This window comes from Anguilla rostrata, chromosome 1 (assembly GCF_018555375.3).
Source record: "Anguilla rostrata isolate EN2019 chromosome 1, ASM1855537v3, whole genome shotgun sequence".
Lineage (NCBI taxonomy): Eukaryota > Metazoa > Chordata > Actinopteri > Anguilliformes > Anguillidae > Anguilla > Anguilla rostrata.
The window spans coordinates 76,610,697-76,624,829 of NC_057933.1; the positions used below are offsets into that span (position 1 = coordinate 76,610,697).

The 14,133-nt window shown below is 38.3% G+C and overlaps 1 protein-coding gene and 1 long non-coding RNA gene across 12 annotated transcripts in view; one reads left to right on the forward strand and one right to left on the reverse strand.

Moving 5' to 3' along the window:
- Positions 1–14,133, reverse strand: part of LOC135235920 (nuclear GTPase SLIP-GC-like) — a 200,763-nt gene that overhangs the window by 172,840 nt on the left and 13,790 nt on the right. For 8 of the 11 annotated variants that reach the window (XM_064301998.1, XM_064302015.1, XM_064302032.1 and 5 more), the window contains exons 3-15: positions 11,811–12,311; positions 10,798–10,875; positions 9,914–10,033; positions 9,285–9,393; positions 8,211–8,436; positions 7,807–8,019; positions 7,487–7,678; positions 7,104–7,282; positions 6,956–7,004; positions 6,760–6,858; positions 1,906–2,026; positions 1,665–1,798; positions 1,092–1,271 (exon numbers count right to left, since the gene is read on the reverse strand). In XM_064301998.1, the coding sequence (XP_064158068.1) occupies positions 1,092–1,271; positions 1,665–1,798; positions 1,906–2,026; positions 6,760–6,858; positions 6,956–7,004; positions 7,104–7,282; positions 7,487–7,678; positions 7,807–8,019; positions 8,211–8,436; positions 9,285–9,393; positions 9,914–10,033; positions 10,798–10,875; positions 11,811–12,311 (2,201 nt within the window). The remainder of the gene's footprint in view (positions 1–1,091; positions 1,272–1,664; positions 1,799–1,905; positions 2,027–6,759; positions 6,859–6,955; positions 7,005–7,103; positions 7,283–7,486; positions 7,679–7,806; positions 8,020–8,210; positions 8,437–9,284; positions 9,394–9,913; positions 10,034–10,797; positions 10,876–11,810; positions 12,312–14,133) is intronic. The other 3 variants (XM_064302024.1, XM_064301969.1, XM_064301980.1) reach the window with 2 other exon arrangements.
- LOC135235978 (uncharacterized) overlaps positions 1–14,133 on the forward strand; it is a 34,518-nt gene that overhangs the window by 12,756 nt on the left and 7,629 nt on the right. The gene's annotated exons all lie outside the window — the stretch shown is intronic.

The window sequence follows — 14,133 nt, forward strand, 5'->3', positions numbered from 1 at the left end:
AACCTACACCCATAGAGGGCACTACAAATACAGAAATTTTATATCTTATAATTGGATGCACCAAATGTCATGAAATTGGTTACATATGCTATGGGCCTATATTTTATGATATTTTACCTGAAATGATGAAAGCTGCAAGGCCTGCTGATTGGTGGCTGTCTAATGGTCACCCAATAGATAAAAACGGTGACTTTTTTTTCTAGAAGCATTTCATGTGGCCTCTGAAACATGCTCGTTTACTACCGTCACATAAAATTAAAGAGAAAAGGATGAAAAGAAAGGCAATAATCCACACACTGACGACGGCCGTTATAGCGACCGTATTTATAAATTTTTGTTCTGAATAAAGAGGCATCATCCCTTACTGAATAGGTTAACGTGAGAAAAAAAGCAATTTTGTTTATAAAATAAAAGCAATTTCCATTATTTACACAACAAATAGGTCTATTTGGATAATAGAAAATGCACTGGCTTTAGCCTGGAGTCAAAATGCATTAGACTAAAGACAATATTATAACAATTTTCTGATAATATCAAGCTCATAGGTCAAATTAATCAAGTAAAAGCCAATTTTTAACTGGACAATATGCAGCAATATTTCATGGCATGCATGTGGGCAGCTGCTGACTTGAAATTCCAGCCATCCATTCATTATCTATACCCGCTTATCCTATCGCAAGGCACACACACCATACCATTCATCACACACTCATACCAATGGGCAATTTAGAGTCTCCAGTTAGCATACCTGCATGTGTTTGAACTGTGGGAGGAAACATAAGTACCAGGAGACCCAGTAAGACAGCGAGGACATACAAACTGTACACAGAAAAGCCCATGCCGGATTCAAACCCAGGACCTTCTTGCTGAGGTGACTTTGCCCTTGACTTGAAAATTAAAATAGTTTATTGCATCTTAAGATGCCATTAATAATAATAAGACTTTATAAATATTTATTAATTCATTAATTCTTTTATTCATTCATTGCTGGCTACAATGTTAGGAAGGCTTTCCATTTCCAGCTGTTGATCTTTTTTTTTGTTGACATTTTTTTGCGAAAAACTGGCAGCTGCCAGCTAAAACAAACTCACTGCTTCCAGCACTCTCTTTGTGGCGTTCCTCAGGCAGTGTTTCTCTGCTTCCTTTGCTCCCATCAGCAGACGTTTCTGGAGGTCTGAGTGAACTCTGCTCAGAACTGAATTCAGTGTAGTGCAATTCTTATCCAGCTCCTTTTCAAGTCGGCTGAACTCCTGGGAATTTGAAGTCTGAGCCTGAAATAGGGCAGTATTTACTCTCACATAAAGTGTAACTTCTGATTTTAATGTGAAATATTACTTAACCCTGCATATTTAAATGAAAGCACCACCCAAACATTAACATTCTGTTGACAGCTAGATTAGAAAATATTTGCTGTTTATATTTAAACCATTTTCAATTTTGTGAAATGGTGTACTAAAGTCACGGATGCTGTGAAACTAGCTATCTGGATTTAGAATTTAGAAGCTAGCTGTCTGTACGCCAGAATTCACGCAGACTGTCTTTAATGTTCCATTTCGGACACAGCAGCTATATGAAACACAGTCAGCAATAAAATCATATGTGTTTTTAGTTCTTTGTCATAGTATATATGTTAAAATATATATATTGATGGAGTAAAAACACACCTTTGCACTGAGGGCATCCTTTGAAAAGTGAAGAAATGAAATGATTCCAGAAAGGTCAGATACATAATCTTTCACTTCCTTCACGGAATGGGAGACATACAGTTTCTTGATATGCTCCATCAGCAATGGCAATTCTACATAAATAGTAGAAAAAACAGCTGGTTAGCACTTAAACCATTTATTTTATCTTCACATTGTGGTTAAATATATATGCCTATGTTAATTTTTTTTATTTTTTTACCTGTTTCATTGCGATCCAGAACAGCTGACTTCTTTTGTGCAATTCTCCTGAATTCTGTTGAACTCACAGTGAACACATCAAAGAAGCCGTCTGAATCCCCTTCATCGCCAAGCAGAAATTTCTGTAATAAAATATTATAATTGTTAATCATACATAATTGTTTAAGGTGGTTGTGGTCTGTTATGTGCAGTGTTGAGGAAGCTGCTCTGAAAATGTAGTTAATTAAGCTACCAATTACTTGATACCAGAAGTAGTTAAGCAACAGTGCAGCTAGGGATGAGCCGATATGAACATTTTTTGTGATACAATTTAGATTATTTTGGGCGAAACATCGGCCGATACTGATGTTGATACCGGTAGTTTTTTGCTTCTGCTTTGATAAATTGTATATTCAACTGTTAAAATCTTGCCATTCTACTGTAAAAATACAATTTTAATTACTGAACTTTAAAGTAATGCAATTACTTTTAGTTAAACATATATTTTTATGACATTTCTTCACATTCATCCAAGTTAAAATGCATTCCTCCAACTGAAACTGTATTCCTGAAAAAATGTCAAATAAAGAGCATTCCTCCAACTGCAAAATGAATTTCTGAATATCGGTGTTTCCCTTAAAATTTTCAGATCTGGTGGTATGCACCGAAAAACACTCAAACAGATGCAGCACGTAGGGTTGCAACTTGGCATGGTCAGATGGTGTGGCAGGCAGTCTGTGATTTATATTTGCTTTCAAATTTATGCTTGCTCTGCATATTCATGACTTAAAAGAAAAAGATCACTAGGAGAGTATAACGTAATCCTCTGCATTTATTACATTAAAAAAGCTGTTAAACCTGTGCCACATTATAATTAAAACACATTACGATTGCATACAGAGCATCTTTAACAATATTATAAACTCTAGTGCAGTGGTTCTCAACCTCGGTCCTGGGGGCCCGCTGTGTATGCTGGTTTTCGTTCCGACCACAATTGCAATCTCAGAATTTTAACAAGCTGTTAATTTTTCTTAATTAGGTGTTTTTCATGTTTAGAAGAATCATTTACCCTCTTAAGCCACATTATGTCAGAAATTGCTATGCATGGCATGAAGAATAAAATCCCATTGTGTCATTGTGTTGCTTTTTAAGTGATTGCAATTGCAAACAATCACTTTAAAAAAGGTAACATTTATAACAGCTCAAATTAACGAGGTGAATTAATAGGCTCCTAATTAGGTTGCTGAACACATGTGTTTAAGTGCTTTAAGTGCATAATATTTCCCTTAAACTAATTAGCACAATACAGGTTTGACTCGTTATCATTTTCTTTGTTTTTGAATTCTTCGTTATCTATCAAATGATTAGATTTACTGGCCAGGTGTCCACACTTTCCCAAATTAGGAACCTGTTGATTTGCCTCAGTCTTTATTATGATTAGTTAAAGTTTTTTTTTTTTGGTTTTTTTTTAAACATCTTTACATAATCGCCTACAATATAGCACAATGTGAATACGGGACTTTTATTCCTTATGGCATGCATAGCTATTTCTGACACAAGGTGGCTTAAGTAGGCAAATAATCCCTCTGACATGAGAAGCACCTAATTAAGCAAAAATAATAGCTTGTTACAATTCCGGGACTGCAATTGTGGTTGGAACGAAAACCAGCATACACAGTGGGCACCCAGGACCAAGGTTGAGAACCACTGCTCTAGTGACAAAGAAGATTTTAGTGAATAATCAATAACAATCTATTAGATCAAATTAATTTACATTAGATTAAAGTGCCAGGGAGTTGTTGGGGTCAAATATTACTGAAGCATTGCTACTGGAGGTAAAAATAGGCAGACGCCTGGTATTACTTTGATATTTTACCAAGGTTTTATGCATCTTGTGCATTAATGTTAACATTCCTCTAACCTTTGCAAACGATTAAAACATCATGAACAAATTAAAACCAGGTTAATTAATGTTTGGTTGGCCATCCCCCCACATGAAAAAAAACATAAATTATGTAATCCAAACAGCATGCCAGATGTTGTCCAATGCTACTGTTTTTATGCCCAGAACCTCTCTAGATAACATAAATATTCATTCTTAAGTTAATAGTTTATTTTAGCTACAGGTTTTTTCAAGTTGATTTCAGAGGAGAAACGTTCAAGATGAGTTCTCATGAACTTACATTGCTCAGCTTTAATAACAAATTACCAAGCATTAGCTAACCATTGTTTGTCAAAGTACACTTCTCCCCAATACTGGCAATTTGCAATGAGAATATGATTGTCCAAATTATGTAACTGAATTCTTGGTGCCATTCCCTATGTGGAAAGTTATAATGAGATATTATGTTACTGATTATACTAAAAATATATACAGTTGAGGCCAAACATTTACCGAGACATTCAAACTCATTTTTTCATTTTTCATCACCACACATATCCTGTTACAATACATTTCCTAAGTTAAATCGATTAGGGTATGTACTTTATTTCCGTAAGAGCTCATTTCAAACTAATAGCTAATAGACCGATTTATTTCAGCTTTCATGTACTATATCAGATTTTCAGTGGGTCAGAAGTTTACATACACTTCGTTAGTATTTGGTGATATTGCCTTTTAATTGCTTAACTTGAATCAAACGCTTAGGGTAGCCTTCCACAAGCTTCTAGACCCTGACCAGTCTGGCTTCCGATCCGGGAACCTAACAGAGACTGCCCTCCTAGCTGTGACGGAGGCACTTGCCACTGCAAGAACCTCACGCCTCTCCTCTGTCCTGATCCTCCTTGATCTGTTTGCAGCTTTCAACACGGTCAACCACAAAATACTCCTCTCCACCTTGGCTGAGTTGAGCATTGCTGGGACTACCCTGTCTTGGTTCGCTTCCTATCTTCCAGATAGGTCCTACCAGGTCACCTGGATGGGGTCTGCCTCTGCTTCTCATCCCCTTGTAATGGGAGTACCACAGGGATCTGTACTGGGTCCTCTGCTGTTCTCCATATCTCTTGGTTCAGTTTTTAATTCACACGGCTTCTCCTATCATTGTTATGCAGATGACACGCAACTCTTCTTTTCTTTCCGCCCCTCTGCCTCACAGGTTGATGATAAAATATCTTCCTGCCTGGCTGTCATTTCTACCTGGATAGCCAGCCACCACCTGAAGCTCAACCTCAACAAAACCGAGCTGCTGTTCTTCCCATACAAGACCTCCCTACTACGTGAGCTCTCAATCACTGTTGATGGCACCACAGTTACTGCCTCTCACTAGGCAAAGAGCCTGGGGGTGGTCCTGGACGACCAACTGGACCTCAAGGAGCACATCAAGGCAACATCACGGTCCTGCAGATTCCTCCTGTACAACATCAGAAGGATTCAACCATACCTGACTACGCACACCACCCAGCTGCTTGTCCAGGATATGGCTAAGGATTGTAGCTTGTTCTTCTCCCTAGTTTGGCTTGGCATAAGTTAGGTCAGAATAGTGTTCACTGTGTGAACTAAACTGTGTTCTTGGCTAGAAATAGCTGTACGAAATGAGTATCGTATTTTATTGAACCTGTGTTTTGTAGTTGTCCATGACCATGAAATGCACTTTTGTACATCGCTTTTGAAAAAAGCATCTGCCAAATAAATGTAATGTAATGTAATGTAAAACTTCTCACAATGCTTTGCCAGAATGTTTGCCCATTCCTCTTGATAGAACTGGTGTAACTCAGTCAGGTTTGTGGGCCTCCTTGCTCAGACTCACTTTTTTGCTCAGTCCATGAATTTTCTATGAGATTCAGGTCAGGGCTTTGCGATGGCCACTCTAATACTTTTCACTTAAGCCATTTTGATACAACTTTGGAGGTATGCTTAGGATTATTTTCATCTGACCAGAGAACACTCATCCAAAAGGCTAGGTCCTCATCCTGGTGATCACCTGCAAACTTAATTCTGGCTTTTTTATGCCGGTCTTGGAGTAGGGGCTTCATCCTTGCGCAGCAGCCTTTCAGGCTATGGCAATGTAGGATTCTCTTAATGGTGGATGTAGATACTTCGGTACCTGATGCCTCTAACTCCTTCACCAGTTCCTGGTGTTCAATTGAACCTTTCAGACCAAAGTACATTCAGCCTTGGGAGTTAATGTTTGCCTCCATCCTGAACGATGCAGTGTCTGTGTGGTCCCAAGATTTTTATATTTGCATAAAATTGTTTTTACAGATGCTTGCCTTCAGTTGTTTGGAAATTGCTCCTAAGGAGGGACTGGACTAGTGGAGGTCCACAATGGATGAGTTACTTGAATTTAACACAGTATCAAGGGCAAAAAGGCAGTGGCTCTAAAGGTAGGCCCTTAAATACAGCCACGGTGCCAATTAACTCCCAATAAACTTGGCCAATCAGAAGCTTCTAAAAAGTAATTACATCAATTTCTGGAATCTTCAAGACTGTTTAAAGAGACAGTCAACTTGGTGTATGTAAACTTTTGACCTACTGGAATTCTGATATAGTGAATTAAAGCTGAAATAAATCTGTCTCTAATCGACTGTTTTAAAATTACCTCTGATGTGAACAAAGTAGATGTCCAAATTGACTTGCCAAAAGAAATGTATGGTAACATGAAATTTTCAGAGTTGTGAAAAACTGAGTTTGATTATCTTTAGTCTAGATGTATGTAAACTTTTGGCCTGAACTGACTGCCACTGGGTGAAGCTGCAAAGTGAGATTGACTATATGTAGGAATGACTTTCCTCTAAATGCTGTAATTATTTTGCAATTTTGGATGACATTCCCAAAACTTTTTGATTCTTTTATTACTATTACTTTAGGTTTACTTTTATCTTTGTGGAAGTAAGACAAAAAGCAAATCTGAGTTAACACTATAACACTAAAACTTACCTTGGTTTTCTCTTTCGAGAGTGCACTGATTTCCACTTTAAATCTCTCATTATGGAACAGTATACATGCTTGTTTTTCTCTTCTTTCATAATGAGGATCCTGAAAAATATGTATTAATATGAAATGTCAAATATTAAAATTAAATTTAAATATTAAATCCCATGAAGTATTCAATAGTTATATAACCCCTACTTACCTGAGTATCACCTTCTATTTCAAGATCCTCATCTGTGATGTGATAGTTCCTGGCAAAATTAGAAAAGTCAGTCAAAATTAAAAACATGATAGGTCTGTTTACAGCTGTAGTAAATATTTCTAAAGGAGTTAATAATGTAGCAGCTAACTCTTTGATCTCCTCGGGGTTGATGATATCTGTTTTGGTGCAGATGAAGGTGATGTTGTGACACTCTCCTCCTCCAGCAACGTTTCTCAGTGATTCATCAAAGATCTCGTCAACAACTTTCTCAGACAGGGCACGGTTCATGTCATTCACAATCCAGACAGAGGAGCACTGGCTGAGACACTGTGGGATTTAAATGGAAAAACTGTGAGTTTCAGCATTGTCCTTGGATAGGGGAACCGGTCGGCTGGACTGAATGTGCTCGTATCTCCCCCTCTAAACTGACTCAGTGCAGGGTCGATGGTATGGGCTCTTGAATACACCTGGACACTCAAAATAAACAGAATTAATCCAACAACAAATTAAAGCATGAAGCAGTGACAGTACCTCTTTCCACATCTCACTTCTGTGTTTACTGACATCTCCGGCCCCAGGCAGGTCCACCAGCACAATCCCCTCCAGTAGAGCTGGAGACTGTGGCAAGGAGATGGTGACTCGCTTCACAAGAGGCCAGAACTGCTGCTCTGCTTTTTTATCACTCCGAATGTAGCATCCAATGCTTCGAGACAGTTCTTGGGCCTACAGAGAGGTTTTAGGAGCATGAATATTCATTAAGAGGAGGAGAAATCAAGATGTTCAGATATCCTGTCAAAATAAGACCTCCATTCACTTTGAGGTTAAGAAGTGTCATTGTGCATGAGACTCACAGTGTCCGAAGTCTTCGTGCTTGTGCGGGAGGTCTTCGGGAACTCTCTGGCTTCCACCAATTCACTGTAACTTTTCTTCAGTCCCTCTTCTCCATAAATGGCTTTGATCTTTTCTCTTGCCATTTCTACCATTTCATCATCTTCTGCAGTCTTTTGTTGGTCATTTTCTTTTTCGAGTAATTCCACCAGGAATTGTAGTTCTGATTTCCACTCCTGAAATTCAGTACATGATGTTCATGGAGCATGATGGTGTTCATTTGTTTACGGAAACCTGCCATGGTCGAGTTTCTACATTAGCCTGCATGTCAATGCTGTTAATTCTATTTCTTTATGTTTTTTAACAAGGGGAGGACTGAGAATTGCAGCGCTATAATTCATTTCCTGTTTTGTGTTCATTTGCTTACCTCTGGGCTGATGAATTCAATATCAGCTTTGTATTTGCTGGAATCTGTATTGGCTTGCACATGCACAAAGACTGACGTGCAGGCTTGCATGCTTCCTGAAGGCAGAAGCTGGTTTTCATTGACAAGTGCGTTGATCAGTGAGCTCTTCCCTGCTCCCGTCTTCCCAAACAGTCCAATGTAAATTTTCTCTTTTTGGACATTTTCTTTTAAATAAGAGATCTTCTTTCTGCAGGGTCAGGACAAACATCTTCATTGGACAGATACAATAACTTTGGGCTCAATGAACAAAAAGTATTGAAGTATTTTTTTAAACAGTTACAGCATTTGCACAACTACATATATTCTATCTTTACCTGTCTAATGTCCAAAAAGAGGTATGGAATTTCACATGTGAGCCTGTTACAGATTCTTTAAGATTCTTATGCTGAACATAAATGATTCATCTTGTTTTGAAAAACAAAATAATGTATCACCGGCATTGACAAGGAGCAGCAACATAAGCTAACATGTTAAAAAAATATTGTGCTGTTCATTGATCACATGATTACATTGATTTAAGATTTCGAAGAAGAATTTTCTTTTACAGTGTTTGCACTTAAATTGAGCTCCAGTCAAAAGTACAAATAGCTACGGGGTTGAATGGGTTATTCAGTTAAGGCACCGCGCCACGCTGTGGTGCATGGACGGCCTCACTGCCCCGGACAGAATCTGGACTGTGCCAGTGCTGAGAGCGCTCCAGAGCGGTTGCGTAGTAATTGTGTGGCCCGGGCCATGGGAGGGTTCAGGTGATTAGGGCTCCGTGTTTCATCACTATCAAGCTAACGCCGCTGGTCGAACAGGCAACTGTCAGCTGCATGGTAAGCAGCCTAGGAAAGGTCTTCCTCCGACTATCTGAGCTTAGCTGTAGTCTGCGGTGTGTAAAGAAGCAACTGGTGACACCATCTGCAGTTAGAAATATTGGATATTCCCAATTTGGTTGGGAATTAAATAGTACAGTCACACGCTGAGTGCCAAATTTAGATATAAAATGAAAAAAATAAAGCTATAAATAGTTTTATTAAAATAAATTTTTACTTTAGGTCTTCCAGAAATCGCATGCTCTGTTCCTCTCTGCAGGAAACATCTTTGAGTTTGGCATAAACCTCAGATATGGTTTGTTTTCCATCTTCTAATGCATCTTTGCCTGTTAAGATACAGTGGGAATCACTGTGAGAAACATGCATTATACAGTTGAATTTGAAGGTGAAGGGTTCTGGTGGCTCTGTACTGATATGGGCTGAATTTTTCTGCCATAGGTTGGGAAATGTTTTGAAAGTAAATCAATTACTCCTAGATTACAGACTTTCTGTGGCTTTTTAAGACATATTTAACTCCAATAAGAATAGGAGATTAATGTATTGGATTCTTAATGGATTCTTCAAATTATTGGTAAAAATTACATCAATAACACATTCAATGAAATGTGGCATTTTCTAAAATGTAGGCAACGCTCTTATGTAGGTAATCAATTTGCAAAAGCCTGTGAAAAATGAAATGTTTAGGACATGTATGTTTCTTGCATCCAATTTCAGTATATGGTTATTTCTGATCTAGCATAGTGCCCTTGAATCTTATAGAATTAACACTAATGTAAGATATAATGGCTGTTAATGTTATAATGTAATGTATAGTTCAATATGAGGTACTGTAGAAAAGACACTCACAGGTTGAGATGATTTCTTCCATCTCATATGAAAACACAGACTGTCCTTTATTTTTCAGCTTTCTCCTCTTTGATTTCCGATCATCATTCCCACCAAGCTTTCGTTTACCTTTCTGAGGAGCTGGAAAAGTATTTGTGTTTCGAGGGGTGAAAAAAAAAAGAGAATGTTTGTATGTTTATGAACCTGACTTCTAAACATTATATAACAGACCCCTAACACATATATTCACATAAACTAGTGATGGGCACTGCAAGCACTTGTAAGCATTTGCCACACAGAAATTAATTTACAGTATATTAGCAGGCTCCAAAGAATCCAGGACTCTAAGAAACACAGGTAACAGTTTTCCCAGTATTCATAGTGAAAACTGGAACAGGTTTTTGTTGTTTCAATGTGGTTCCCACCCCCCACCCCAAACTTCCCTTCTTTACAGTGCTAAACATGCTGAAGCCATAATCTTAAATATCATTCACTGCAGCATATACTGGCTTTGCTGTGTGATAGGTTTGTCTTTCACTGTTTCACTGTAGTTTAGCAGTTTTTAAACAGTCAAAACATTTATTTTTGTGACTGAATTTGGTAGTCTATTTCAAGGAGCACTCACAACAAGGAGGGTCTGGGTTCAAATCCAGCTTGCACCCCTCTGTGTGGAACTTGCATGTTCTCCCCATGGGCAGCCAATTGAGTGTGAGTGTGTGAGTGAATGGTGTGTGTGCCCTGGGATACATTGGCAGCCGAGTGATGCATTCCTGCCTGTCACCCAATGCGTGCTCCAGAACTCCAGAGACAAGTGGGTATGGACTTCAAGGAATATGAGTTATTTCATGTGTTTTCATGTTACATATTTATTTCAGGCTTGAATGCCCCCCAAAATCTTCACTCACACTCCATGGATTCTTCCCCTTGTCTATCAGCTGGTCCCTCTGATCTTGCCGAACCATCATCCAGTGGCTGCTCTCCTACTCGAAGAGAACATTGAAAGCTTTATGTCAGGGCTATGAATTAAAATTATTTTCTTAATGCTAATAGAAGTGTGTCAGTGCCACAGTTGTGAATTTGGCATTACGTTACTGCTTTTTATTTTACTGTTCATACTTAACACAAACTGGTGAATTATATTAAATTACTATTTTTAAATTCAAAAATGTATGTTTATACAGTAAGAGAGAAAGTTAGCTTGTCAGTTCAGTGTAAACAAATGGCAGTATCTTACCAATAATTTTCTTTTCTTGCAGTGCCTAGCTAGTTCACTCTGGTAAGTCCGGTAAGAGTGCTATCATCACTCTTCCCCCATTTTTACTTTTTTAAAATCGAGCACTAATGCCAAATATACAAGTCATAACAACTGTAGCCAAATTATCACAAAGAATACAGGGATTGAAGGGGACTGTATCTTATACTGACCGTGATAAAAAAAATGGCTGTTAACAGTGAATGGGAATTCAAGTAAGATGAGAGTCGTGTTCTTTATTTATCTTTACCAGTACCCCTCAGCCCTCTTCATCAGTTCATGATCTTAGAGTTTCTGAAAAATTGGCTTTGTTCCTACCCAAATTAATTATTAATGATCAACTTCAAAGTAATTCTTACACTGCAATGAATGCACTCCGCTTTTTTAGAGTATACCACTACTTATAAATAATAAACAATAAATTCTTATTGGAAAAATGTGATTCTTAGTGGCTAACACTGTCATGATGGTATTTGTAGTCCATGTTTATATATGACTACTAACTTTTGGTTGTATTTATCTTCAAAATATTTTTGTAAGGTATCATTTTTTGTAAACCCTGAAATTTGTCTCTACATGCAATTTTCTGAACAACTAAATCACTTTAGCACTCCACTTAATCATATGTATCCTTTATATTTTACAAACATAGTGAAACACTCTTACCATATTTACATGGCACCAGATTTAGTCCATGGGCCATTGTTTCCAGCTCTCTGATCCAGTAGAATTCCCTCTCTTTTAGTGCTTTAAAACCAGTGACCTGCTCAATTGGAAATAGAATCAGATCTTTAAGAGAATGGCCATTGTTGTTAAAATGATCAGAGATTGGCCGATGATGGCCATGTGTGATGGCACTCTTGTGGTCTTTGAATCTTCTTTGGAGTGTGGTTGTAGTCTTCCCAACATACTGCGCCGGGCATTTTTGGCACTGGATGATGTAGATGACACTTCGTGTCTTGCATGTCAGATATTCTGGGATTTTGTACTGTTCTCCTGTAGCTGTGCTCTGAAATTTATCAGTGCCCTTCCTTATATGCCTGCAGCAGTGGCATCCCTGGGAATTACACGCGTCAACACCCGTACGAGTGCCTGCAGTCCCAGAATAACGACCTGCTTGAGCCATGGGAGCAGTCTCTGGAACAGTCTCCTCTGTCCTGTGTTTCTCTGAGGGGAAGATGGGGTGAAAGAAAATGATGTATGTGCGTAGTTCCACATGGTGTTAGTTATGACTCACCTTTCTTTGTCTATTAAGCCTAAACTGTGAAGCTAATTACATTTTTTAATCATTATTTACATTAGGAATATGTACTTCATGTTGCAGGAGCTTATAGTGACAGTATCACCTTGAGTCAATCAGAGAGACTCAGTCAAACCACCCCTAAGCAGATTCTGCCAAATGCTCATATGGTCTGAAATGTAAGAAACAGGAAAAGGTGTGGCCTGAACATGGCACAAGCAGGGGGAGGGGCCTCTGTTTAAGGACAAGTGAGCTCTATGTGTACAGTCCAAATTATCTGTCTGTCTCAAACTTTAAATAAACCCCATTTTCACCCATATGACTATGTACAGCACAGACATGGATATGGTTCAAAAAGTGAAGCCGCCTAGCCCTGGTGAATGAGGCCAGATGTGTTCGTTTAACCTGTGACTTAGGGTCCAGCTTGTCACAAGGAGTGCTGGTTCTGAGCCATTCAGAAACCCAGGGTGACCGTGATTTGTGCATGTCTTAACAAATGAACAGTTAACAGTGCATTTCCTGCAGTATTACCCCTTAAATAATGGGTAATACTGAAGTATTGGTAATGCTGATACAATTTGCAGTCAATTAACAGGTAAAGAAAGTCCTATTTACATCTGCCTTGGCTTAAGGATGATAATTGTGACACATTTAGATTTCTAATTTGAACTGTAATTACTTAATTATTTTTTGTTTAGCAGAATCACGCTGTCATATTGGTTGTTATGCAATGCAGTATGGTACTGTATATCTGACTGTTGAGACAGGAAGTATGTTGTCTACAGGGCGGCAGTGTGGCACAGTGGGTAAGGAACTGGGCTTGTAACCGAAAGGTTGCAGGTTCGATTCCCGGGTAAGGACATTGCCGTTGTACCCTTGAGCAAGGTACTTAACCGAAATTGCTTCAGTATATATCCAGCTGTATAAATGGATACAATGTAAAAATGCTAAGTAAAAGTTGTGTAAGTCGCTCTGGATAAGAGCGTTTGCTAAATGCCTGTAATGTAATATTTTGATTGGTTTGGTTTAAGTGAAGGTCTTAAGAGGCATGGGTCATGAAGGAAATATTGTTACATTTGAGGACAGCAGGAGATCAGCTACAAGCTAATAAACACACTTGCATTTCAAATGTGTCTGAGAATTGATAGGCATTATGTGTATGTTTGATTAGCACAAAAATTTAAGTGCAACAATTGTGTTATGATCTGTTATTTGTTGCTCATGTCTGTTTATGACTAGTGTAGGAGCCTTTGATGAACTTGTGGGTTATTGTAAATGAAAATTATTTATAATGAATGAATTATGAAAATGTAACTGTTGTTTGTACCAGTTTTTGGAAATAGTTTACAAAGAGTAAAGCATTAATTTTTTGTACACTGAAATTCATACCTACATTCAATTTGCCAGACAACCAAATCACTTTAGCCCTCCTGCTACAGTACAGTACAGTACTCACCAGACCTGGGTCAAATACACATTTAAAGTATTTTAATCACTTTTAAATAGTAGTAGTTTCGGTGGTGTGCCCTCAGTATTATAACTTGCTGACATCACATCGAGGGCAACTCACAAAGATTGTACAAAGAACTCTGGGATACCCCCTTCAGCATGAAGCCTACATTGTTGCTGGCTCAATCATTTCTGTTGTCTATCACAGTATAAGATAAGATAAGATAAGATAAGATAAACCTTTATTGATCCCCGGAGGGAAATTCAGGTGTCTTAGCAGCAACAGCAGTGAGATGAAAC